The sequence below is a fragment of the Merops nubicus genome, unplaced genomic scaffold (assembly GCF_000691845.1).
Source record: "Merops nubicus isolate BGI_N331 unplaced genomic scaffold, ASM69184v1 scaffold6038, whole genome shotgun sequence".
Taxonomy (NCBI): Eukaryota; Metazoa; Chordata; class Aves; order Coraciiformes; family Meropidae; genus Merops; species Merops nubicus.
In genome coordinates this window covers 54,599-82,466 of record NW_008625049.1, presented here as the reverse complement: position 1 = coordinate 82,466, position 27,868 = coordinate 54,599, and the positions used below count along the sequence as shown (strand labels likewise).

Genomic DNA, 27,868 nt, shown 5'->3' with positions numbered 1-27,868 from the left:
GCTATGATGATTTTCACAGTAACTGTGTTTTGCAGTTTTAACAGAACTAAGTATTTAAGTATACTTCAAAAAACCAAGAATAGTACATACAGCAGACCTGGATATAACTATTTGGGAAAACATGCTGGTGGCCAAAAACCAAACATAACCAATAAAGTCAGTTGTATGTTCCTGCTTGTGGTAACAACTTAAGCAACAACTTAATAACTTGATAAATATTTTTGGATTAAACCCCAAAAAAGTGCTTCATTTTCTGCCAACGCAAAAAAAAAAAAACCAAATCAACCAACCATAGAGCATTACAAAACAATGATTATATCCCAGATAAAAGAAATTGGCATTTCCTTTCACCAACTCTTATACTGAGGAAAAAAAAAAAAAGAAAGAAAGGAATAGGAAGAAAAGCTGCTGTGTCACTGCTGCAACACAGGAACTGCCATAACCGATCAGCCCCCTCAGTGGTCTTCTTAGCAGTTTTGTCTCAGAAGTATCTGGTATTGCCTAAAGCCAAAGTGCAGCAGAACTGTCCTTCATTATGACAAAGAGTTGAATGACAATTTGTTTCTTCTATGTAGCACGCTGCAGCTTCTGTAAAACTATAAAGCATCACAAGTCTTACACAGGGATTTGATTCATCATTTGTTTCAACTCACTGTCTTCTTGGTAACTTGAAATTAAGAAAAAAAATATAATGAGCTGGATTTCTGTTTCCCAGTCATTTAGATGGTTTTGGAATCTCAGCCATTATCTCAGCCTAGAATGTGTTACTAAAAAAATTAATCTCTTAGCACCTAAGTTTAATAGTGTCATGTAGCACCTAGGTTCATCAGGTTAACTAAGCACGGCACAACAAAAATTTCCTCTTACTAATATTAGAAGTGTTCCATTCCAGCTTAAACTTCCCTGATCTTGTTTAACAGCAGAAGGGGTGGGGGAAAAAAAGAGTGCACCCAATTCACCTCTCTGTATCTCTGTACTATTTTCTACACTATCTCCACTGTTTGTTCTTTGCTAGTTTAATCTTGTAAGTATATCCTCTTACACATTTTTTTCAGGACTTGTACATGTTTCATGACTCGCCTCTGGACTCCATGATTTTGTAATGCCCTTGGATGATGTGCAAGATAAAAAGCAACATATCTGTTTGGTTTTGGACTGGTACTGTGTACATTATTCATTCTGTCTTTTGAATATCTGTATGTATTAGACTATTACAAAATTCCAGCTAACTATTAAACATGCAGTCATTTTAACTCGAAGTGCTGATAGAATCCAAGAATATTTCAATGAAATATTACTAAAACTGAGCATTACCAAAAAAGAGCTACTCGTAATACAAAAACTATTTTAGAAAAATATGTCAACCATAGACACTTGAGAACTTAAAAGCAATCAACACTAATCCAACATTACTTCTCATAAAGATGAATAAAAAACGTACTGGTTGTAAATGCCAGTAATACTAGTTAGTGCACATAGAAGTATTTTGTCCCAGTAAATCAAGTGAGTTCCTAATAGATTAAAACAGAAAAATTATGTGGCTAAAAATCATCAAGTCCTTAATGACAGTATGTATCTCAGCACTTCTCCCTTTTCTAATCTGGGTATGAGTGAAAGTGGTTGAGCAGCAACATATTCCCTCCTTCCTTGCCTCCAGTAATGTAGACAACAAATGAAATAAATCTTCATGCTTTCCAGTAATGTTGTAATTTTTCCCGCATTTGCTGCAATCTGTCTTTACAGGAGTATCTGGAAGCACATGCACCCTTGCCCTTCTCGGACAATGGTTTGGCTATGAGTTCCACAGCTACAAAGAGGTAAAAGATACTTCAGATTAATTATTCCTACTTGGCATAGTGATTAATTCTGTTTTTCAAGTATAGTTAGAAACAAAACACTCAGCAACTTGATTTATAGCAGTTGGCTTCAACACGACAGCTGGCTTCAACAAGACTGCCGAGTGAGTAATCTGTACTCAATAATTTATTAAATGCTACCTCTCTCTATTTACCTGTTAAAAACAAAAGCTACACAAAAAAGGATAATAGAAGTTGCTTTGAGGGTTTTAACCTTGAACATTGCAATATATATTATGCAGCAAAGATTAGATAAATCATCTGAAAAAAAAAAGTAGCTAAGCAACACAGAATACATTTTGAGTCTTGCAAATCAGACAAAATATTAGATATAATTCTAGAAAAGTACATGGAAAAGTCAAGTCATTTGGAGGAAATCTGAACAAAGTCACTTTTAAAGTAGTTATGTTAGTAGCATTTGACTTAATGAATACTTGTGGAAAGCACACTTAAGAAGGACGCATTTTGGAATAAAACAGTTCTCAAAATCTAGCAGTAATTGAGCTAATTTCTATTATTTTTTCTTTTTCTGACAAAGTATCCCATGTTTTAATACAATCATCAGTCTTACTTCACAGAAGGGGAACATAAGCTATGCAGAGTTTCTAATCTCTGCCTGGAGAAGTGAGAGTTATTTGGCCTGCTTTGCACATAGCAGTATCTCTAAAGATCTGGGGGGGGGGGGGGGAAATCAACGCCTTATTTTTTTCCTTTGTTAAAAGCTGACTGCTGTTTCCTTGTTCTTCTGTACATAGTGTGTTCCCACTGCTCTCTAAAAATCACAGAAACAGGAATGTTTCTGTGTACAATACAGTATGCAATACATAAAAAGCAACATAATGCCATATGCAATTGCAACCCAACATAGGTATATGATAGGATTGGAAAGGTATTGCATATAGTCAAGACAAAACCCATTCTTTCCTTTGCTCCTCCAAACTATGAAGTCTCTATAGTCCATCCTTCTGAGGAACCTACAACATGGACGCAAGTCATTCACATCAGCTTTTAAACAGAAACATCCATTGACAAGTAAGCATGTTTAGATGCAGCATTATCTCCTGGTCTGCCAATAGGCTTTATAATCACATTCTGTATTGTTAACCGAGATATTATTATGTGGTTTGAAAAACTTGAGAGATAAAAACATCACAGCTTTTTTTTTTCCCTAAGCAAGCTGATAAGGAAATTCATGGCAGAAAGTTTGAAGAATCTGTGGGCAGCTTATATTCTAGGAACTGGGAGTCAATAAAAGTATGTTAGGTTTTGCTAAATCCATGTTCTTTCTTCAACCATTGCTTACATGAGGTAGCTGTGAGAGATACTTCTGTAAACAGTGGGACAATGGGAGATTTGTTACTCATCACAATGGTGCAAAAGTAGCTAGAATATTATTATCACATAATGGAACAGCTGGTTCCACATGAGACAAACATTAGTTATCTGCTGAAGATCTACCTGCTTGCCTGGAACAATGTCTACACGTAGATTTTTCCAAAAAGGAGCAAAAATTAATACATTTCACCTGGCACACAAAGACATGCTCCATGACTGCTTACAGAATCCTTCCTTCTCAAGTTACTACCTTATGTAGTGCTGGAGAACCTTCCACTGCTTCTGTTGGTCCTTCAGGTAGGAGAGTGGCAGAATCTTGTACTGATCCTGAATTTTGTTCTTCACACTCTTCTGAAAACAGGATCCATAATTCACCATTATGAGAGTCAGGAAAGAATTATGATAGTATCTATTTTACGTGAACAACCATGACATTACAATATAGTAAAAAATGGGGAATAAACTGAAACAGGTGGAAAATGTTTGAAGCCAAACTTTGGATGAGAATTGATAAATAAAAGTTAATGGGTAAATTTTTATATTAGTAAGCTTAGATTTAAATGTAATTTATATATAGGTAGTTTATATAGGTAATTATATGAAATAAAAACTATCAAACATTTACACGACTGAGAACAAAGTCCATACTGATAGCAATGCAGCTGATACTTAAATACACACAGGTATGAATATCTTTTGATTCAATAATAAGATGGCCACCAACTGAAAAAATTACATACCAGCGTTTGTTTGTTTGTTTTTCTCCACAGTTGGCTAGTGCTTCTAAAATTTTGGTTTGGTTGGTTTAGTCGTTTTTTTTAAGAACAACAGGCCATCAACTGAATACTCTTCCTACAGACTGCTCTTTGGCTTACTTTGCAAGGCAGAATGGAAAGAGAAAACGCACAGGATGTGCAAGGGGGGAACAATGGGGAAGGGCAGCAGTTAAACTAACTTTAATTACTATCACCAGGTTAGCACAGTGTTTTGTCCAAGATTTTTTTAGGAAAGAGGCATAAATTCTAGACTTCACTTAGAGGAAGGAACTAGAAAATAGGAAAAAGACATCTTGAGAAATATTGAGTTAAAGATTTCTAAACAGCAGTATAACTGATAGTTTGATAGCTTAAGAAGGCAAATGAATTTCTTGTACCATGCAACCACATACTATATCGATATGCTGAATGCTAAGAACTGTTAGGACACTGTGCATCTTTACATCAGCTGACTAATTAAGATGCTTCCTATATGATTTGTTCAGACTCGCTTAAGTTTGTCTGTGTCAGTTTACTCAAAACTGGTTTAACAACAAGGACCTGGTAACAAGCTCAATGCTCATGCATGAGATTTAACCACTACTGGTCTTTTAAAACTTCATAATGAAATCCACTTATTTGGGAATTGACCATTCTCCATTAGAGTAGTAGGAAAGATCAAGAGTTCTTACAAAAGTACCTGGTTCTAACAGAGATTGCTTAAGAAAAAAACAAGATGTCTCTGAAATGCTTTGATGTGTCCTAAAACATTGCCAGGGGAGGGCAGGAACCAGGCAGCTAAAAGGAATCAATCCAGTTGACTGAAAATTAAGCCAGTACTGTGTAAGTGGAGTGTTTAAGTGCCAATGCCTTCCTCAGTCAGGTACGTCAACTTGCTAAGTGGTTAGCTAACTTTATACAATTTCTACATCACAACAACTCATCATTTTGCCATCTGTGTGCTACAGAAACTCATATCTTCAGAACAATAAGCAGTACAGCATGGTTAAATCTTGGACCATCAGTTAAACCCACACCGGTATACCAGGAAGACAGCAGTAAACTTACTTTCACCAGCCACATAATTAGCTGGAAAATAGCCTTGCTGTCCATTTGCTAGGCTGCCAAACCACCAGTTATCATTATCTTTGTATAACACTTGGATAATGTCACTGCGATGGATGGTTAGCTCATCTGATCGATGCGCTGTGTAGTCATAAAGAGCCACTACCTAAAAGAGAGATAAGAGCACCACAGCTTTATCACAACCATGCCACAGAGAAAAAAGCGCAACATTCACTTCCTCTTGCAGAAAAGCAGCTGAAACCAAAGCTGCAGTTTGGTAAAAGCTGAGGCTGTCTCAAGTCTTGCTAATGGGATCAGGGGTGGTGGGAAAGCAGCAGGAGAGGCAAGATAAAGGACTGTGGGATTGTAGAAATGGTTAAGAACATTCAATTCTCTAAGATTAGCTTCAAAACAGCAGCTGTTAGTTTTATAACCAATTTACTTGTGAAGCAAAAGGAAAAAAAAAAAAAAAAAACAACTTCATACATTCACTTTCTCAGAATTGTTACACCACCTTCAGATCTCATTCTGTGTGCGCTCACGACGCATATGTGTGCGAATAAATACTTCAACAGTATGACAGGAAAAATTCAGTACAAAAATATCATTGCGAAGTTTCGCTTTGATCATGCCACTTTCTGGGTTTTGGGTGTTTTTTATTTTATTTTTTTTTTAGAAATAAGGATTTGCATATACAATTTTATAAATACCTGCCAAAAATACGTTGATATTCCATTTCCCATAATAAATCCATTTGTAAGTGAAATACAGTGCATCTATACTTCTCTGGAAAAAAGTACTAATAGTGGTCTGCACCACGCATACGACACAGAATACGTGACCAGAAGCCTGCTTTCTACCCTGGATATGAAAATATGAAGTGTAATTTCTTACTTATTTCCTACACCCTATGAACAAAACCCTGTCCTGATGAATTCAGACCAGAAAAGACTGAAAAGGAAATGAACGGAAAGAATAAGGGAATAGCTCACTTCCCTCATCATAAGTCAAGAGCAAAATTATGACCTATTTTACACAAAGAACACTGCTTCCCTACATAATCTTCGCCTCCGATTCCTCTATGAAGTTTTAAGTAAAGGGGTCAGAAAAAAGGAATTGTTAGGAGCAATATGAGGTTACAGGGAATTGAAGGAGACAGTAAAGTTAGTATGAAGATAGGAATTTGGAGAAAAAGCTTCCTTTTTTTACTACTCATGCATGCATTGAAATCCTAATGCTGCTGAACTGTGCAGTTCTTTTTATATTTGTATTTCTGTTAAGAGTAACATCACCTGTGAGTTATGTTTGTGAAAATGTAGCCAATGTCACTTGTACTTTCATAATTCCACATTACCAATTAAACAGATTAAATCAGTTATGAATGGAAAAAGATGGAAAAGATTCTACCATTGCAAATTCTACGTGGTAATTTGTAAGCTGGTCAGCATCAAAGAATTAATATCAGCATAGTTCTCAGTAGACAGTAAATTTATCTAAATATGCATTCAGTAAACTGGAACTTCTGTAAAGAAGCTAAGCAATGAAATACCTTTTATCAAAAGCCTCCTCCCTGCATTAGGGAAGATAATAGGTTAATTACAGGTGATGCTGACAATACAGAAATATGAACTGTAGAATAGAACCAAGCTAAAACACACTGAGGAGTGGCACAGAGAAACAGGAGAGAACTGGAAGCTTGAACGATCGTGTCCAGTAAGGGGTGCTCTAACAGTGCCCACTTCAGTTAAGTGACAACAGTTTCCTTTAGCAATAGTACTCTGAAAGTCACGGGGTCACTTAAGGTTAAAAAAAAAAAAAAAGAATGTAATACTAATTACTTGACAGCATGAATAACAATTCAAGTCAGGGTAACAAATACCTCTTCCTAGTGTCTTTTGTAAGACAGTTCTGGTTTAACTGTTTTGGTTTTTGGAAAAAAATTACAAAAATTCAGTAACATGGAAACACTGCCAACAAACAGTTCAGACCAATCAAGCAAGTCCCTCTGTCTCCTAGAAATAAAAAATTAAAATACCACTGTCTCTTGTAATACAACTGGTTTAGCAAGCCCAACATTGTAAACAAAATGTGGAAATTGCTCTTATATTTTCTGGAGACATATGATCAGAAAATGACCATAAGGGGATACAGGAAATGCACCTCAGGACCACGGAAGAACGTAAGACACAATTACAACCAAAGCAATGTTATTTCTTCTGATGGGACATTCAGACACGTCTTAAGTTGCTGTCTAGGTCCAAGTTCAAGTACAAAAAAAAAATTTACAAATTATTTTTCAAGAGCAATACAAAACCAGCAGTAACATGGTTATGCCAGTTGTGAACATGTCTGTAAGAAGCTGAATACTTAGGGTAGCAAAAAATAATCCTTAGGATCATACTAAAACCAAAAAAGAATGCTTTCAAAAGCACAGACACACTAACAGGTGTAGAAGATACCACAAAAAAAATGACACAATACTCACTGTCTCTTGCCCTAGTGGACAACTGGTTCCTCCTCTCACCCCCAGTGCAGTCAGGCAGTCATCATTCTAGAAGAAGAAATTATTTAAAACTTTAATAAGAAGTATTTTGATAAGCTAGAATGTAGTATATTTTCATGCCTACTGTAAGCCAGTAAGAATTCTCTGCATTAAAATGCTTTTTTTAAAAAAGAAAAAGCAGAAGTGATATTATGCAACACTGAGTAATATTGGCTATATAGATATTTAGAAAATGATAAGACTTTTTCAAGTAAGCACACTACACTAAAGACAACACGGGGGAAGACAGAGGATTGATGAGTATGCAGTCTAAGCTTGTTTGCATTGCAAACACTACAGCACACATTTAACTCGTTGCAGTGAATTTTACCTCTGAACCAGTAAGCAAAAATGTCCCTTTCATATAATGGAGAATTTCAGGTTGGTCTCTATAACCAAAACTTTCCATTTAATTCTAACTATTCTACCTTTACCACTTCAGACTTCCAATGAAGTCAAAGGAATAGCAGGTATATAATGCAGTAGTTAAGATGTGCCTGTATCTACAAAATTTGATTTTTGTCAAACAATAGCATTCTTCTAATGGATTGAAAGATTTAAAGTAGAAAAAATATGAAGATTAGCAGAGAAACAACAATTTGGAACGAAGGCAGAGATGGAACTCCTGTGCTGGCATTAATTTTTTTTCAATGGTCTGTTTTCACAAATGGGAAACTAGTTTCCCCTACATTTTGTGTGTGTCAAAGGATACAAATATTAAAGTATTATAGAAGAGAAAAATCACATGTGAGCTTTGTGAAGCAAACATCTTCATCCATAACAGATTGTACCACATTACAAACACTTAAATTTCAGAATTTCTATTCAACATACTTCACCTTTTTTATTTTACAGTCCCTCCTATAACTTTACTTTGCATTAATTTTTCTTCTCTTGCTTTTCAAAACATATATCTAAAATTTATTGCCTTTTTTTTAATTAGGGTGATGCAAGTAACATCATTGCTGCAATCCTCAGCAGAATAAATGGCATTCTTTAGAATATTCTTGCTCTCAACGTTTTTTCCCAGGTAAAGCCAGGCTTTCCCCATATGGGAAAGAAATCACTATCCTGAACACAGAGATTCTGTCCAGTCTCCAGATTGTTTCAGTATTGCCATAGTAGTCAGAGACACGCAGTATGTACAGATGAAAACAGTACAAAAGCAAACAGTTGCACTCAGTTCTTATCATCTACCAGAGCATCTAAGCCTACCACCTAGAGTTCTGAATAATTATGTAAGAACACAGGGGGGGAAAAAAAAGTTTAACTGCCTGATTTGATAAACAAATTTTGAACAAGGACTGGTAGAGCTGCAGTTCAGAGTACATGGCTTGTTCAGTGGTCCACTGGTAGTTAGCACTGCCTCACAGGTTTCAGCTAATTCTCATTTTCCATTCTCAAGGTTAAGAGAATTGTGCAGGCAATGTGCTTAGCCTGTGGGATGGGAGTGCCTCCTGTTGCTCAAAAATGATTCATCAGAATTATTAGCAGTAGTATTTAGGTATCTAGTTCAGGTACTCATATTGCCCCATTATTGTGTCTCAATCTGTCTCACTATTTTTTAATAAAGTATTTTTGTGCTCTCAAACACTCAGTGTAAGAAGAGCTCGAAGAGAGCGAGCTGTTTGGAAATAACAAGCTAAAATCCATGAGTCATCCCGAGACTATGCTGAATGTTCTCAGACACTGTGTTAAACTTTTAAGGCAAAAACAACCCCAAGTTTCCTCTTAAAGAGATACTCCAAGTACGTAATGGGCTGCACACACACCCTGCCTCCTCCAGCGAGGCTGAGGAATTGCCACGGCTGCCTACCACAGAGGCAGCTACTGCACGGCAGCAGAACTGCCTGGGGCATGCCACGCTGCTGCTGCTTCTCCAAGAGTGTCAACTACCACGTACGCTGCAAGTAACGCCCAGAAAAAAACACTCGCCTTTCAGTTGAGAAACTTCATTTTTTTTATGTGTGTCACAAGATTAAGCCACATTTTCAGGATTCCAAAAAAGCAACAGACATACTGAGGTGGATGAATACATCGGTCTTAATACAATATTGTCTCCTTTTTAAATGTCAGATGTAAACTAGTTAATCCTTCTCTTGCATCGGAAGGGGCACGGGGCTATGGTTATGTTTTTGGGAAGCAGACCATCTGTGAAAAACAGGAACAAAATGCTTGCTAAAAAGCCCACCACGTCACAGTGATTTTGTTTGAACAAAGCTGTTAGGAGCTTTCAGAATAAGGAACATCTTCAGAAGAAGATAGATTGACAGACAGAAAAGCAGATCCAGCAGTTGATGCAGAGTTCTAGACCCTGAAATGTCATGCTGGTTATCCATGACTAATCCACTTAGGTAGCCTTGACATTTCTAACACAAAGGAAAACATTTTAAAACATTAATACAAACGAGAGCATTGCAAGTAAGAGAAAACTGATAAATCAATTGCCATATCAAGTGTCACCAATTCCTGATAATAGGAATAATAATTAAAATGTTTATGGTTTCTTTTTAAATAGACAGTTGCAGTGACTGTGGTAACAGGTTTTGCTTTTACTCATGCAGATGTATAGCAGTCAAGAGGATTTGGGTATTAAATGCCATTCATTCCCTTAGGAGAAGCAATACCGAGTAAGACCAAGTGATATGTGTGTTACTGCCTTTTCTGTAAAAATTTTAGGTTATCATTTCTACTATTGAACAAATATATTTCAAATACCACAATATCAAAGTTTAAAGAAAAAAAAATATGGAAAACGTAGTCTACCAGTGGTTTCCCCTGCTTCTTCCTTATATTTAAATACATTCTTCACTGTAGCAGAATGAACATGAAGATTAAATCCCACTTCTAATTAGCCATTAACTCTTAATAACTACACTTGGAAAGTAAGTTTTTCTAACATTAATTTTAGGCAGACAGTACACATACCAGAGTGAACCTCAACATGTGTATATACCTGGCCAATCCACCCTCCCTCCTCTTCCTGTTAGACTGATAGAAGCAGTGACACAAAGAAGGGCAAAACATCTACTTCTTGGATGTAGACTGCTCCTCTCCAACTCCACCTCCCTAAACCTGCTATTGGCCAGAATGCAAGAGAAACTGGGAGTGCTACACGTGTAAACATTCCAGTAAAGACACAAGGAATGAGTGTTAAAGCTTCTCCTGTTTGTTTAGCAATTCCGTGCCTCAATTTGTAACAGCCTAGATTCTGATGCTGCTAACCTTTGGAGTGGTTTTGTTGTTGTTTTTGTTTTATGTTTGGTTCTTTTTTTTTTTTTTTTTAAAGGCAACAGAAATTAAAAAAAAGTTGCTCAAAACCCCCACAACAGGCTTAAAAGTGACAGAATATTTAAAACATACAAAAATTTTACAGACTCAACCTGAGCTTTCACAATTGCTCCACTGTGTTAATTTTTCCTTACGAACCCAAGGATTAGAAATTTACTTAATCCTCTCCTAAGAATGTCATGCAATCTCTTTAACCCAGTAAATGAAGTTTTAAATGAAAGGGCTGAGACTTAGCATAAAATAATTGAATACTGTTAGCACTGTTGTATTTTTGTTCTTGTTCTCTATTCCAGTTAATGGTCAACACGTTCCTAGCTCAGGACTACTTCACTGTACAAATTTAGTCTATGGGAAACAGATGTACAAGGGCAATAGTTATAGGTAAATTAAAATGATTCTAAAAGTATTAATTGCTAAGAATAATGTACTCTTCTTTGGCCTTAATTAATCTGTCTGTGGACCTTGTAAAGTTACTTCCTTAGGCTTCAGATGACTACAACCCTTATTTGATTACAGCCCTTCAATATTTAATGAGCATGGGAATCTATAATTTGCCTAGAGGAAAAAAAAAAAACCCAAAACTGTGCCAGGCTGTACTTTATTGAAACCTACAATGTACAAACAGAAAACAGAAATGCAAACACAGCTGCTGCAGTAAAGCCTACAGGGATTAAAAAAAATAAAACAAAGCAAAGAAAGAAAGGGGAAAAAGATCAATTGAGAAGCATATGAAGTACTTCAGCTCCTGAAATTACTCAAAAACTCTTCCAAGTATTTTGTCAATTGTAAATGTGATATTTTCTTGATACAAACTACTCAGTTTACCTGCACTTATTGCATATATATAACTGTATTTATAACAGAAAAAGTAATAAAAATCTTCAAAACTTTAATTTAAACCTCTCAGAAAGAAATATTTTAAATTAGCTGCTATTAATTATTTTCCAAAACAGCTGGTCCTGTAAATGTTTATAAAGCTTGCAGTGGTGAACACTAAAATTCTGATTGAACAATTTATATTTTTTAATAGAAATTACATATTCGTGGTTAAAAAACTGAAAATGTGAAAACAAGAACCATTTGGCCACTAACAAAATAGCAATGTAAAACTACTTTCAAATTTTCTTGGTGAATCTTATGTATCTTACAAGTCTTCCGCAACACTATTAATAGATTCTGTTTAATAAAGTAGGTCCAAAACAACCCTAAACTAACCCAAACCAAAACCCTAAATCCAAACAGTAAACCACTTGTAAACGATCCAAGTTAAGTTAAGTTAATTTCTAACTTTTGTCTCAGAAGTTACCATTAGCTTGCAATTAAGACAGAATATTCAGAATACTAAATCACGTTGTTCTGTTCATGGGTGCAGGAGGACTAACATCTCCAGCACAACAGGTCCATCTTTCTAGAGCCACACACATGTTCAGTGTTCAGAAGCACCACTCTCATTCTTCCGTCACTAGTCTCTCCATACGTTTTGTGTTTAAACCAGTTTTATCAAATGTATAGTTGGAATTAATAGCATTTACAAATTCTATTGTGTTTTTACTGTGACGATCAGGAAACCAGAAATAACAAAAGGAACAAATATAATTATTAGAAGTTTCCAATCAATATTTAACAGATAAGAAAGTAAATATACAGAGAATAGTTGTGATTTCACTTGTTATAAAAAGTTGAATTATGAGTAAACAATTAAAATATGGTGCTGCAAAGAGGATTAAATTTCAAGTCATTGTACCAGCTATCTCTCCCTACTTTTCAATGCCTACGTTCTTAATTAGAATCAAAACCACAGGATTGTGATTTTATCTTATTTATTCCTAAAAAAAAAAAAAAAATGTACATAATGAAAAAATATACAGCTTTTATTTGCAGATATCTGTTCTCACTACCAGCTGGCTGCAGTGAAAGCTGATTTGCCCATGTAGACAATTTGCTTGAAGACACCTGAATAAAGACAGAATAAAAAAACCCACCTCTCTACAATGAGAACTTGTGAATAACGACAGTTTTATAGTTAAACATCAATTTAAAAAAAAAAATGCAAAGATAGAATTCCATACCGTCTGTAGTCTACCCAATAGTGTTCGGCTAAGAGGATTTCCTACTGGGCTGAAACACCCTGTGAAAAGAAAAGTCTGTGAATTTTCTGCTTGTTATCCTTTTCCATCGAATAAACCATTTTATTTTAAAATCATTATGCTAGCAGGACATGTTTGACAAAATTCTAATGAAAAGCAGCAGCATCTTTCAGTCACAACTATGCATCCTTCAGTCAGGAACAGTCGGAGGGTTTATTTAACTAACAGACCTGACACAAGGTTAACTAATCCAATATTTCCATTCAAATGATTTGGAGAAATAGCTCAAGCTATGTCCACATGCCACCTCCCTCGTGCTCAAAGCTGACCCTATTATCTAGGCTGTATTGCTTTTCTCTTCATTGAATTTCTGAGTAATGCATACAAAGTTTTCCAACAGAAATGATCACAAAAACTCTCAAAGGAATTACTTCCTTATTTTATCTGAAAGAATAACGATGCCTATTCAGTAGTTCCCTTTGATCATCTGAGTTCCTATCACAACACATCTTGCTGTTTATTTTATTCACTCTCTACATAGTGCATTTGAACAAGTACTTGTAAATTCTTTTATTTTCGAACTATTATGTTAACTACTAAGCTCACGAAAGTCCTTTCATCATCTACAGATTTATCTTTTTGTTATTGGTCTCCTCAGCTGTATACTTAAGAAAACATCTTAAGAAGATACAAAAATCTGAAAATTCTTGAACACAACAGTGAAAAACGTTCATTTTCATTGTGCTCCATTTCATTGGAGGACAGTTTCAAATACAGAGATGCCAGACAACACAGAGTTAAGCTCACTGGATTTTCTCTGTGAGACACTAGAGAAAAGAAGTTTTGTTTTCAAAGAGGAGTAAGTTTAGTTTTCAAAGAGGAGTAAGTTCTGAAGACTCATTTTCATTTGCCACTCCAAAAGCCTACTCTTGAGGAGCGCAATAAAGAGGACTTTTCAGATTCAGGCTCCCATGTATTAGCACAGCTCCACAAGGAATCTTCCACCTACGGTATATTTTCTAAAGCCTAGTGGTTTTGACTTTCACAGGAAATTTATTCAAGGAATTTTTAATCATTAAGATGTTAGATATTTCTACATCTAAGAAAACCTGCAAGCTCAAATAATCATTGTTAAGCCATGCTCCTGCAGATGATCTGCATGTGAATAATCTTGTACTTGTGAGAAATCCTAAATAAGTGCAATAATTGATTTTTAAATTTTGTGTACGAATTAAAGTTTTTCCTATCTTAATTTAAAAAAAAACCACTTGTATAAACTCTGAAATATTTAATTTTGAAAGGCTTAGTTTGATTTTTGTTACTTTTTTCCATCTCTCTTCAGAATAGGAAAGAGATAAGAATAAAACTGTTTTCTGAATTTAACCCATACTCAGAGATGGTAGTAGTCCTGAAGCTTACCTTTTTTCACACAAGCTAAAACATTTGTTCAGCACTAGCACCAAAAGTCAGTGGGGATATTATACCTATTATTAGTTACCTACATATTCATACAGTTACAAACCAAGCTGTTACAGAGATGATACTACATATGGATATACTATTGCATACAAGTGTCTTATCAATTCTTTGAATAAAAAGATCCAACACACTCAGGACCAATGAAATGTCTATAAGTTAAAAAAATATTTTTTTCTTTAGACAGCTAAGTATTCTACCATAAGATTTTCAATTTGAACATTGTAGTGTTGTGTCAGTTCACACAAACCCGTTCTAAGATAAAATCTATATTAAAACTACTGCTTGTTTGGCAAAAATCTTCAAGCTTTAATAATAATAAAAAAAAATCTGTATTTTTATCAGTAATATCATTGACTTTCTTGTTCTCCTACAGAGAAGATATATTACCCCCATATACTTCTGGATGGTATGTTTATGTATGCGAATATTTCTGTCCAGTCTCTGTATTTAGCTGCTTGTCAGGTGAAAACTTCAGGGTTAGAATGATATCCTCAATTAAGCCTCAATAAAGGGCAGTGCAGTTATACATCTGTCTCTTTCCTGCATTTCTAGCATAATGTAACTCAAAGATATAAGGAGTGCTGTATGGACTCCTAGCAGCTGGCACTAGTTTTGACTTAGTGTTTTCCATGACTAGAGTTTGCTTACAAAACAAGCAGGAAATTCTTATTACTTCGCCTGAGGTGTAAACACCAAATAGACCACAGCCACCTGGGTCCAAGTACTCTACACTCCACAGAGACAATGCTATTTGTTCATACTAATCATGTCTACTGGTTACCCCAAACTATTCTTTAGTGCTATCCATTAATCGCTTGCAGTTATCAAGCATTGCTTTAGTGGCTCCTACATTTAGAACAGTCATTTTCACAAAAAACCCACCCCCAAAACCACAAATCGTTCAAACCTTCATTCACAAAACAGGGTCCATTTAGCAAGCAAGGGAATACAGATCCCTTCTTTCTCAAATGATGCAGTAGATTTTTAAAGCAATTCAACCCAGCTATTGGCTTGACATGGTTCCATGCTTGATGAAGCATGTAGATGACACCGAGCAGGTGTGACTAACCAGCCCCTGCAGTGCTTGCTTTGGGTATCTCTGGTCCAGGCTGTGCACACTTCTCAACTGCTATAGTGAGGTCCTGAAACTGAGGTCAGGATCACAGGAGGACATTTCCACTTCATCCAAAAATGAAGTTTACAGGACATGGTGACATGTTCTCACTTAGCCTGAGCTTACATAAAGGTCATTAAATCTCTTGTAAGGGATTTAACACTTGAATTAGTGTATTATCTATTACTCTGCATTGACTCTTTAGTGGTCTCCTTTATATGGAACTTTACATGAAAGGAATAAACTGTTTCTAGAAGAACCTACTGCTAATGTCTAAGTGTGATGTTAGAGGTCTCAACATGATAGCTGCTATTGCTTTTTCTCAAATGATCAGAATTTTCACACTGACACAATTTAACACCAGGACAGCTTTGCTTTATTGTCCACATAGTCCTCTCACTATGATCATCTTGTGAGTCCAAGGATGTGATGGCTTGAGGCAAATGCCTGCCAAAGAACTGGTACCTTTTGAAAAACAGTGTAGCTGTCTGCCTTGAGAGGTAGTCTGGAACTAAGTGTATTAGTTTCCTGCACAATTTGAACAGTGACCTGTCTGTCCTCAGTTACCTCGGGTCACTTCTGCCAATATATTCTCTGCCAGCATAATTGCAACTAGAGAGAAGACAGAAACCAAGTAGGTGTCCTCCTGTCCAGAACACACCCATACTACCAAGTTCCTGGTTTTATTGCATGCTTCCACTGAAAAATCACCCTCTGCTTTGCAGAGGCGCATTAATGTGAGGTGATCAAATTCTAAATTGTTGGGCTGAAATACATAGGAAGGAGATGAGTTCACTTCCAAACAGAATTTTATATGATAAAAGTAACAATTCCCCAAAATAACACTTGTAATTACTAAGAACACTTCATTCTGAATAACGACCTCTTTAACTATTGCATTTGTTTTAAATTAATAGCAAAAGAGACAGAACAGGGGAAAAAAAAATCCTTCTACAGAGTCACGTAATTCCACTATTATTCTATTGGAATGCCTACAGTCAACCTAATATTAAATGTTTATGTGAAAAATTCCTCTTTTTATAGAGGCTGAGAGAGCATTCATTGCAGAATTTATGTTCTAATTAACTTTTCAAAAAGCTTTTTCTTCCTTTGTGAATTGTTCTTGATAAATTAATTATATTAATCAATAAAGGTATTTGTGCACCATAAATCTCCAAGGATTTCAGTCTCATGGAATCTACAGTTAATGAAATCATCCAAAAAATCATCCTGGAAAATCCTCAGAAAAATCACAAATAACAAATACTTAAGAAAATTGAAAAGAGTTAATATTCAGACATTTCTGTGATCAATCCCTCTGAAGTATGCAGAAAGAAAAAAACCTTACATATTCCATTTCCACATTATTCTATTTTTAATTGAGTTTTACTTTAAGTTTATACAGATTATTAGGGTCTAAAAAACCCAAACCCAAATCCTGAAATACATGAAAGTAAACTATGCCTACAGGAATTATGTCTTATTGCATATACAATTGATATTGTGGCCTTTTGCAACATGACAGTTAAAATACACCCAACTAAACAAAAACACACTGGAAAAAACTGTCAACTCAGATATGAGACGAATGTGTGTATCACATATATGTAGTCCTTGTCCTATCCATCTTCTGTGGTTTTAAAACTGTTCCCGGTAAACAGAATCATGTTTTCAGCAAAGTCACCTATTAAATAATATGTCTTTTGTGACTAAAAGATCTAGTATGCAGTATAATCCCTACTTTAAGATCCAAAGGAAAGTTTTTTTTTTTTTTTTTTTTTTTTTAAAGTAATAGCTTTCAGAGCAGTATTATACAGTTCTTTTTATAATTTTATTTTTCAGGCTAGGTACAACATAAGAGAAAGAAGATCATTTTGTAATGATATACATATATATTAATCTTCCCCTGAGGACTTGATCCTCACAACAATTATGCTTTAATAGATCAAAAAGAATTCATTAAATAAAAAGATTGTTTATATATTGGATAAGAACCTGTTTTCCTTTACAGGATCACAAACACTTTCAAAACCCACTGCAAACATTTTCAGGTGTAGTTCACAAAATTAAAGGAATGGATGCACCCACTTAATACAAGTGTACCTTTTTGTTTTATCAGCAAAACAGATGTTTTACTAATATCCCATGTTGTAGGCAAAATCCCACTTAAAATTCTGCTCTACATATCTTAGCCTAGCACTTAAAGTTTTGAACATATTCTAAATTGAATGGGAGAACAGATAGGACCAAAGTGTACTGGAAACAGTTTCAATGAAGTTTAATCCGTATCACAGCTTTCAAAACTACTTTGGAGCACATTTCGCTGAAGACAGAACAAGAAAATTCCATTCCAAAGCAGTTCAAAGTGAGAGAAGGAATATTTTTAGCATTGTTTCTAAAATAGTGTTCCATTTTAACTAAGACAGCAAAGGAAACGGTTAATTGTTTTGAGAGCCTGTATCTTGCAAGGCACTTAAAATGTATATTCTCAAAAAGATGGTTCTCACACGCTACGTTTAAGTGTATATAGAAAAGTGCTGTGATGGCATCACTACTGAACACAAAGGACTTCTACAAACAACAATAAAATTCTTGTAATGTATTCTGCACTGATAGAAGTCTACTCAATGTCCGGTGAGCCCATGCTGTTACTAGCTCTCTCCTTGTTTTTTTTTTTCCCTTTTTTTTTTTTCCTATCAGAGCATCTGGAAAAGACTGAACTATTTCCTCAATGTCATTCTCATTTTCTAAGTGGGTTTCCAATTTGTTAACCTAGGTCTATCCACTTCAAACAAAAATCTATAGGGCAAGTAAAATCCCCCTCTGTTTACTGTCTCACTTTCTTACTCCCAATTAAGCCAAAACAAAGCTGTGCTGATAGGTGGAAAAGTGTAACTTCTTTTTGTTTCCCATCCCCATTAATGCAATGAAAATTTGTAAACTAACATCATAAAAGAAACTTGGGAACTTACAGAAGTAGATCAGGCTGTGGTTGCCATTCAAAATACTATACTATACAGAAATGTCTGCACAGAAGGGTAAGCTTTCAATTAAAAAATATGCAATACTTACCTTTTTAACCAATTATTAACTAAATGCTGGTATTAAAACACTTATCTAGAAAACGAGCTCCAGGGAGTTACACAATTCAATACCATGCAGTTCCACACGTATTGCTCCAGCTTCTTTCACATCAGCATGTGATTTCCCAGTAGATGCCCCAACTCCAGGTATTAGGAGAACCCTGGCTACTCAAACCATGAGTCAGTCACCTACCCAACTAAACTGAGAAAGACAACTAGCCTAGTGTGCTTTCACTTTCTTATCTGAGGACTGGTAGAGTTGTCTCTAGCTACCGCACCCAGTTGTCTCCGACTCCCCAGCCCCAATGACCAAGCAGGTCATGCAGCAGAGCTAAGCGGACACCGGAGTGGTGGAACGGAGCAGGACTTCAATTCACAAGCACAGATCCACAGAGAGATACCTTCACTGCAACATCAACGAAATCCAACCATCGTATAAGAAAACCCTGACTAAGACAGCACTAACACAAGAAACCCACCATGCTTCTGGCTGTGCCATATCCCACAAGATAATTTTATCTGCTGTCAGCCAAAGGAATGCAGAGATATTCCTGCATATTCCTGCTTCAAGGTGCACATGGGCACAAACATGTATTTGCTCTGAATCTTAGATTAATCCTCCAGAAAGAATTCTGGAGAGTCTGTTACTGGCTTTAAGAAGAACACTGTTTCATATGAATATATTCATCCTGTACTTAGGCACAATGAACAGGGTGAATTTGGCCCCTGTTTACAGAAGGTATAACGAAGTAAAAACTATTGCATCACAAAAACAATTAAAAAATCCAACTTTTTAATTAGAGATTAAAATCAAATACATTTAGCAGCCTACACACCCACCTAATTATTTCTGAGTAATCTTATCAAATCATCATCTTACATTTTTCTTGCAAATGTTAAGTTTCTCCAGTACCATATATAAACAATGCAAGTAGTAGCACATGTCCCAAGCATTCTTTTGAAGTAAAGAGCATTTATTGAATTCATGCTAATCGGGAATGTGCTAATTTATGACAACCTCTAACATTACATCATAATGGCAGCAGATACAAAAGAAAATGAGCAGGGGTTATAGTATCTAGTTGTTTGCTTCTATAATGTAGAAAACAGAAAGTGACTGTACAGCAAATGCCAATAAGCCTGCACAGATATCATCAGCATTCTGAAATCAGATTGGCAATATTATTTATGAGTTCTAGATATCAGATAAAAAAGATGTAAGGAAAATGCAGGCTATGACACCTACTTTGTATAATAAGAGTTATTTATTGCTGCAAATATCCTGAAAAAGTCATTATTAGTTTTGCTAAGCTCACCAGAACTATTTAAAAGCAAACACACTAAATTAAATTTAAACAGAAACTTATTTTGCATTATATTAAACAAATTTTATGGTGTTACCCTTTAGAAAAATACTTCATGAAATACAGAAACTGCAGGCCCTTGGAGTTGTGGATGTGGAACACTGAAGTAGAAAACTCCACTTTTGGGTTTGGTAATATTTTTGTTTCTCCATTAAATTACCCTCCCTGAATTAGAGGAAATGGAGTTCTTAAGCAGGATTTATGCTTATCTCTTTCCTAAAGATATGTAGCAGAATTAAATTCTATTAATACAGTTAATTTCTATGTAATACAGTTAAACAGAATTTAAATCTTATCTGTAACTCTTGAAGTCAAGTATCTACAGACCTCAGGAGGTCCACTCACATCTTTAAAGAACATGCTTGACTAGGCATAAAAGACAAAGAATGAAAATTATGCAAGGAAGGAAAATAAAGTAATTTACTTTATATGGTTCCTCCCACAACTGAAATTCAGCAATGGCTAGTGACCCAGTTACTTAAATGAAATAAGCCCTTACAAATGGAAAGCTTAAAGTAAAAAAATATGCCTAGGGTACCACAAATACTTTTCAAAATCAGCTATTAATATTTTTGCCATGCAGTCTTCCATGCTAAGAAAAAAATAACCAGTTACTGCATGAACTACCGAGTATCTATATTACAAAGTAGCCTCACAATGTCAAATCAAGTGTTGACAAATAAAAATATTTTAGAAAAATCTTCCAACTGCTTGAAAAACATATGTAGCATTTTTCTAACATTTGGATTCATGGAAAAAGCATCAGCAACATGATATGCTGTAAAAAATAAGTCAGCTTGATATTTCAGGTCTTTACCAGGACCAGAATAGCCAATGGTTTTGAGAAAATATTACCAGAAAATTCCATTGCCAAACAATTCATACATCATTAAACTTGAAAAATGCAAGACCACTGGCAGGAACTAAATGAGGAAACCATTATGTAAGAGTTTTAATATAGGCCAAAATCAAAAGAATAAGGAAAAAAAAAAAAGGTTTGTAGCAGATACACTTATTGTATTTTCAGAAATAGGAGGCTATGTCATTAAAAACACATTCCCAAGTTTACCTTCCTTTTTGTGGTTCAGAAACTAGATAGGTCAGATATTTCATGAGAAGGTGTGTGTGGTGAAACCAGCCTACCACATAGGAGATTTTGTGCATGTGCACTTTCGAGTTTTCAGACAATTTATGAACAAACTTCTCTAAGAAAACCTTTTTTTATGTATCAGTGATCAGAATATATATTAATAAGTAAGCCCTTTCTAATTAATTTCCAACTATATATGTAAATAAAATAATGGCCTGTAGCAGCTATGGTAACAAAATCTGAATATACTTCCTTGTAATTAATATATGACAAAGCACTTGGGAATAATGTTGGTATCATCAATTACAGAAAAAAAAAATTACTGAAAGTCCAATATTAAAACAATGTATTGCAAATGCATTTTGGCACAGCTTGCAACAATGTTGATTTTTCAGTTTCCTTTACCTACAAGGTGCACAAAGTTTTCCAGAATGCAACAGCAACCTATTCCTACTTTTACAACAGTGGATTTTCTGAATGCTTTTTAAAAAGTCTCAGTATTGCTATAGTCTCAGCCATCAGCTACCATGCAAGTACTTTAGCAGAAATTACACTGGTTATACAAGTACAGGGATACCAAATGTTATGGTACTTTGGAGAAAATAAAACCAATTACTTGGCTGTTAAGAGCTGCCTTCTAGTACAGGAGACCCTGGTAGAAGAAAGCTTGAATTATCACTTGACAAAGAGCTGAAATGCAATCTGTTCTTGATGAATTTTTCCTTTGGTCTAAGGTGGAGGATATGCAAAACGTAAGCATGGAAAGGAAACCCTTTGCAAGGAACATCATTAGGAGGCAATACTCCCTTCATTTACAAAGTGGCACTTGATTTGAGGAGAAGGGAAAGACAGAAAACCAAGACAGACATGTTCATAAAGAGAGAACCCAGCTTTGGGCTAAGACCACACTTCCAGAACTCTGGATATCCTGGAGAGAACAGATTTCTCTCCAACGTTCTATCAGCAATTAAAACCTACAACTGGTATTAGAAGAAAGTAAGACTTTACACTATCTCAGAGTCAAGCCAGCAGGTAGAAGTTACAGTTCTAGCCAGTGAATTTGTTTCTTATTTGTATAGGAATTTTACAAACAATCTTTGTACAGCGAGTCTAAAGCTGTAAACAAAAATATGAAAATTAAGAATCCAGAAATACCATTTGACTAAGTATTTTCTACAGTATCATGAAATGCAATTTGATTAAGTACTTAATATAAGGAGAGCTTTTTTCACATCATCACACAGGTGGTGCCAAACTGATAAAAACTGCAGTTAATTGTATCACGCATCTTCTCTGGTTTGACTAAGAGCAGCAGCTAAAATTGCTACCGACTATGCCCCTAGTCCACCTCCAATAACCCAAAATCCACACAAAAGCAGTAACTGCTAAGTTTTCATACTCATCAGTAAGAGAAAAGGGATTATTGAGGCTTGAATATTCAAAGACAGGAAAGTCGTCTCCACAGCTTATTATGAAGGTAACCCACTTCTACACATTATGCATTGTGAAAGATAACTAGGTTTCTTTAAAACTGACTTAATAGCTTACTGCTACCCAAACGTTTGTTTCTTTAAAAGCACCAAACAACTGTACAAAACACAAAAAGCTGTCTCATAACACTCTGTAAGATTGGAACTCACAAAGCATATGCCTTTAATAGCCTTATTCATTTTAAAACACACAATTGAGTCTTCCTAGATGGGTTTTTTCACATTCGCATGTGCCAGACTACTAAGAACCTGTAATACAGACAACCCTGGACACACCTTATTCTTTTTGTGGGATTCCTGGAACTTAACCTGAAGATTACTTGTTTTGGTAAGAAAAACTGATTTGAAGGAAGATTCTTAATTCAAACCACAATTTCAGTAGCTGAACATCCTCTACACATATGAGTTGACAACAAAAAAAGATGTAAGTGTCCCTTTATTCTCTTTAGCACAAGGAAACAACTTTCCAATAAAGTACTATCATGCAGCAACACATGATGTGGTATATTATATACGTGTATTAAGCGGGCAATCCAAATTTTCCAAATAACAGTAGCACAGCTATCTTTCTTCTGCAGTTGGTTCTGCTTTTTATAGAGAGGCAGTCATATCTGAAGCAAATATAATTGGGCTGAACATATTCTTAGATTGAACTGCTGGACACATATGGTGAAAAGTTACCACTAATTAATCAATACATTGTTCCAAACACAGGATTTTCTAAAACAAAAAATTCCAGGAATGCAACTTGCAGTGTGACTTGGAGCAACAAGCATCAGACAGAAGTTAAAGAGCCCGGTTACAACAGATTTTCTTAACGAGTAGAGAAGGTGACAGACCTCACTGATACCTCTCTGAACTGAGACACCCTAAAAAAAGAACCCTTCAAGGACAAGACCATCTTTTTTTATTAGTGGTGAACTCTGCTTAAATGTGATTACCCATAAATGAAAATTAAAAGATGCAAGGAGCAGCAAAATAGAACCTATTTATGAACTTCCTCCCTATGCTCTGCTGGTGGGTAGTAATGACCAGAAATCTGGTGAGAATTCTCAAGACATTTGCTGCTACTAGGCAATTACCATACCAAAAAGACGTTCAACATATGTTATTAAGTATGCTCCAATTTTCTATATTTTATCCTTTAGCATAGTAGCTGCAGCAGCCTGTTTCCTTTTATCAGTCAGGCTTTGAATGGATTCCAGAAAGACCTGTATCACTATGTGTCACTGCAATGCCCTTCAGATAAAACTGAAAAAAAAAAAACAGTCAATGAGGCACCAGAAGCTAGCAGAGACAGCTGAAATAGAGACCCTCTAGTCAAATATATATGGTGGCCCTCTATTCAAAAACAGAAGATATTGACAGAATAGGAAAAGGGTATATCTAGGTGCATATGAGAATGTGATATGTTGGAATTAATCTTCAGATGAGATGCAGAGTTTCAAAGACTGTTATACAGTTTGAGTAGAAGTCTTCTGCAGAAGGGCTGCCCAGCACACCAGAATAAAGCCTAGGGTCAAGTGAGCAGGAAAGACTCTAAACATTAAAAAAATAATAAAAAAAAAAAATAAAAAAATTGCCAATGTGTCATTTGGATCTGTTTTCTCTGGTTGAGGAAGTAAAAACTGAAGAAACTGCACCCAAACTGTGAGGGGAAAGATGAGGAAGGAACCTGTGCAATCTGTTCCTCCACTGGAATGTGCCATAAGGTTGCAGAAAACATCCAAAACCAAGTTTTCAGGGGCAGAATTTTTAAGGCAATCTTACCACCTCATCTGAAGCCAAGCATGAGTCACTGGTCCTTACAGCCTCCAGTGAGCAAGAAGGCAAACTAACAGTGAGGAGGCAGGCTCCACTGCAGCTCTCATTTCATCTGCATCAAGGCAGCACATTGAGGCAGCTCTGTAAGCAGCACCGAGTCTCTACGTTGTGTGACAGTAGGAATGTGTAAGTTACACCCATAGAGGCCTTCACTCCTCTGTACATGCCTTCTGCTTTCTTAATGACTTCCCAAGCCACTGTCCTCTATCAGTTTCTGTAGGACCAACATGATCAGTATCAAGCCACATTGGTACCACAGTCTATTGCAGAGCCTAATATAGACCATAGATACTCAAAGGTAATTTAAAAGGTGCTATATTTAGTAGAGTGAATCATGTGAGGGGAGCTTGCTCTCAGTGAACTCAGTGCTTCAGCAACCAGGATAAAAACAGTTGCAGACAACTCCGTAGAAGTTCATTTGTTTCACACAGATAAAAAACTCTACAAAATTAGCAAAGGGAGTTTAAAATAGTTGAAAAAGTATGTATGCCTACAAAAAAAGGATGAATAATGTATCTTCTCTTCTTTAACACACTTGGGTTTTGCTCACTTGTCAAAACAAGGAATGAAGTCAAAGGGCTGAGTCTCCTCTCAGGAGAGGGAGATGTCTCTCCCTCCTGTGTACCATGGCTGCTACTGGGTCTTTTGCACAGTCCTCCCAGCTCCTCTGCAAATTACAGGAACAGAAGGATTGGAGCAATACACGAGGGGATCAATTTCTACATCTTATACAGTCATGCTTATTGCTATACAGACATCTTCCTTGCTGACCTAAACTTTCTGCTGGACAGGGAACTGATACTTTACAGCACAGCCCTTGGGCAGGAGAGCTGTTTCCAACCCTGAAACCAGCTAGAATTGCATTAAAGCATACATTTTGTCAGCACGTGCTGTCTTGTGGTTCAATAGCTCAAAGATTACAGACGAGCTCTGTTTGAAAGTACAGACAAGCTCAGACTGAAAATAGTTAACAGGACCTCTCTACTTAGAAATTAATTAGATTTGGTCGTTTTAGGATCCACATAATTGAGAAAGCAAGGGCACACTCAGGCCAAATCACTTCTGGCAGAGTCTTTCCACAGTACTACGTCACACCCTGATTTTGCAATCTATATCCAGGACTGCCAAACAGAGAGTAATGCTTCATTTAATCCACACCCTTGTATAATTTGGCTGAGAGTACTTCCTTTAGCCTGAAGGCACAGCAGTAATTACCCTAACATACACCAATTTCAAGTAAATATAAATGGTGTTCTTTTGATAAAGTTTTTGGAATCTTCAAAGATTGCTGTTATTGTGTTCTGTATTTTGTGTAATTTTTAGTGAAACATTTTAATTAACTTGCCTAGAAAAAAACATGAAAAAGAACATATAATAAAGGAACATGTGTATCTTTGATCTCAGTATAAACAACTTGAGCAAGTTTAACTAGAAAATACAAACTCTTCTGACATTTATAACATCTTATCAATCAGCCAGAGGAAACTGGATAACCAACCTTCTAAAAGAAGAACTAGATTGTCATTAATGTTAATGGTTTTGTCTCTATGTCTTTACTATTCTGTTGTAACATTTTTGTGGTTAAAGGAATCTATTTATATACCTTTTGTTTTCAAATTAAAAAATTATTTTTCTACTATTCATTTTGTATATGTAATCACTCGGCTCTTCTACTTTAAAAGAAGGTCCCATATTTTTGCCTTGAGCCAAAATTCTGACGCTAGCAACTGATATTGGCAGCACAGGAGGGCCCCAGAGATCTGAGAAAGTTCTTTCCCCTGCAGAATTGCCTGAGCTGCCTTTAAGCCATGGTGAGGGCATGGCCACGTCTTGATACTCTTTATTTACAGCCAAAGTCAGCTGCAAGGTGGAACATACTAGACAGGTCTCGTGAACAAGCAGAAGGAATATGACCAGTAGAGTACATGCAAAGGTTGGCTGCGAGTGACAACTGAGCCTTTGTAATATTTGTGCTGAAGAAACAGAGACAGTTTATTCAAAATGTAAATGGTGCAGCAAAATAACGCATAAAAAAACAGAAAAGCATTAAAAAAAAATAATCTTGTGATAGACATTTCTATTGTTTTAAAAGAAAATGAACTCCAATAAAAATATTTTCAAGCTGAATTTTTCAGTTCTTTCATTCTGCCATGAGCAAGTAATCACAATAAAAAAAAATTTTCTTCTTTCTCCCCTCTCTCTTATACTTTTCCGATAAGTAAAAGTGAGAGATACGAATATCTTAAAATGAATGATCATTTTCCCCAGGGGAGTTCCCATTCAAATCAGCACACAGACATATAAAAAACATTTTAGAACTAGTGTTCTTCTGCTTTTGGTAAAAAAAATTTAGCTTAAATTTCAGTGTAGTTAAGTCAGTTCACACTTGAAGAGCTGATATGTGGTGTTTAGCTTATACTTTGCCTCTACACAGTTCTCTTACCCTCTTGAAAAACAATGGGTAATTAATTTTTGAGAAAAATTGGTAATTGAATCTAAAACTTAATCTGTTGTCATAATTTCTCTGTGACTATGCAGTGCTTTATAGTTAAAATAAAGCTTTGTAATGAATGTAAAGGTATTATCCTTGGTTAATAGGAGCAAATAAAAAACCAGAATAATATACTCAAAACCTGAAGGATTAAAGCCAAGTATATTCACTTAAAAAGTGCTAGTGTTCTCCACTTATAACAGTTTTCAAATGTTACTGTTATCTGGACTGGGGCATGGTGGGAGTGTTTAAGTAATTCAGTTTCCAAAAGAGGAAAACACACATTTGATCCAATCAAAGAGAAGCAATTGAGCTTCCACACATTACAGCAAAATGTGAACATTCTGCAAAGCTGCAATTAGATACTTGCTAAAATAACAAAAAGCAATTCCTATTTCTACCTTTAGGAATGCAAAAGAAAATTAGAGGTAACATTTTCAATTTTTTTTAAAACCTGTGTCCCATTAGAATTAAATTAAAAGCCCACATTAAAAAAAAAAATCTATTCCCATAAAAATGTTAAAAGAGTTCTCTTGAAAAATTTTTAAAGGTTACATGTTTGAAAAATGTGTCAGGCAGGATCAGTTTTTCAAATATGTAACAGAGCAAGAAAACAGCAAATTGCATGAAAACATAGAAACATAACTGAGCAGTAAGAGGCAAGTATTACACACATTTCTTTCACCTTAATGCACATTCACCCTTTTCAGGTAACAATCAGGTAACAATCTACTAGAAGCAAACAGTCATTTGCAGAAAGCTAACCATTCTGCAAGCATTTCTTTAATGTATTCTTAGACCACTTTCTATTTTGGCAGTACCTCTACAGGACCTACTAATTATGTTCTGTATTTCTATACAGTTTGAAGACTTAAATGCAACTGGTAGTAGACTACTAAATCAAAGATATTTCCCCTACTGGACTGCCTGATCACATTGAGGCCATTATGACTGTCTTATAGTGAACAAAAAACTCACATTTCTCCTTGTGCAGTAGTAAGG

At 35.6% G+C, this 27,868-nt stretch overlaps 1 protein-coding gene across 1 annotated transcript in view; it reads right to left on the bottom strand.

Annotated features, from left to right (window-relative positions):
- AHI1 (Abelson helper integration site 1) overlaps nt 1-27,868 on the bottom strand; it is an 88,509-nt gene that overhangs the window by 10,050 nt on the left and 50,591 nt on the right. Inside the window, 4 exon segments of the mRNA XM_008945537.1 lie at nt 3,442-3,542; nt 5,015-5,177; nt 7,497-7,562; nt 12,914-12,972. Coding sequence (XP_008943785.1) covers nt 3,442-3,542; nt 5,015-5,177; nt 7,497-7,562; nt 12,914-12,972 — 389 coding nt within the window.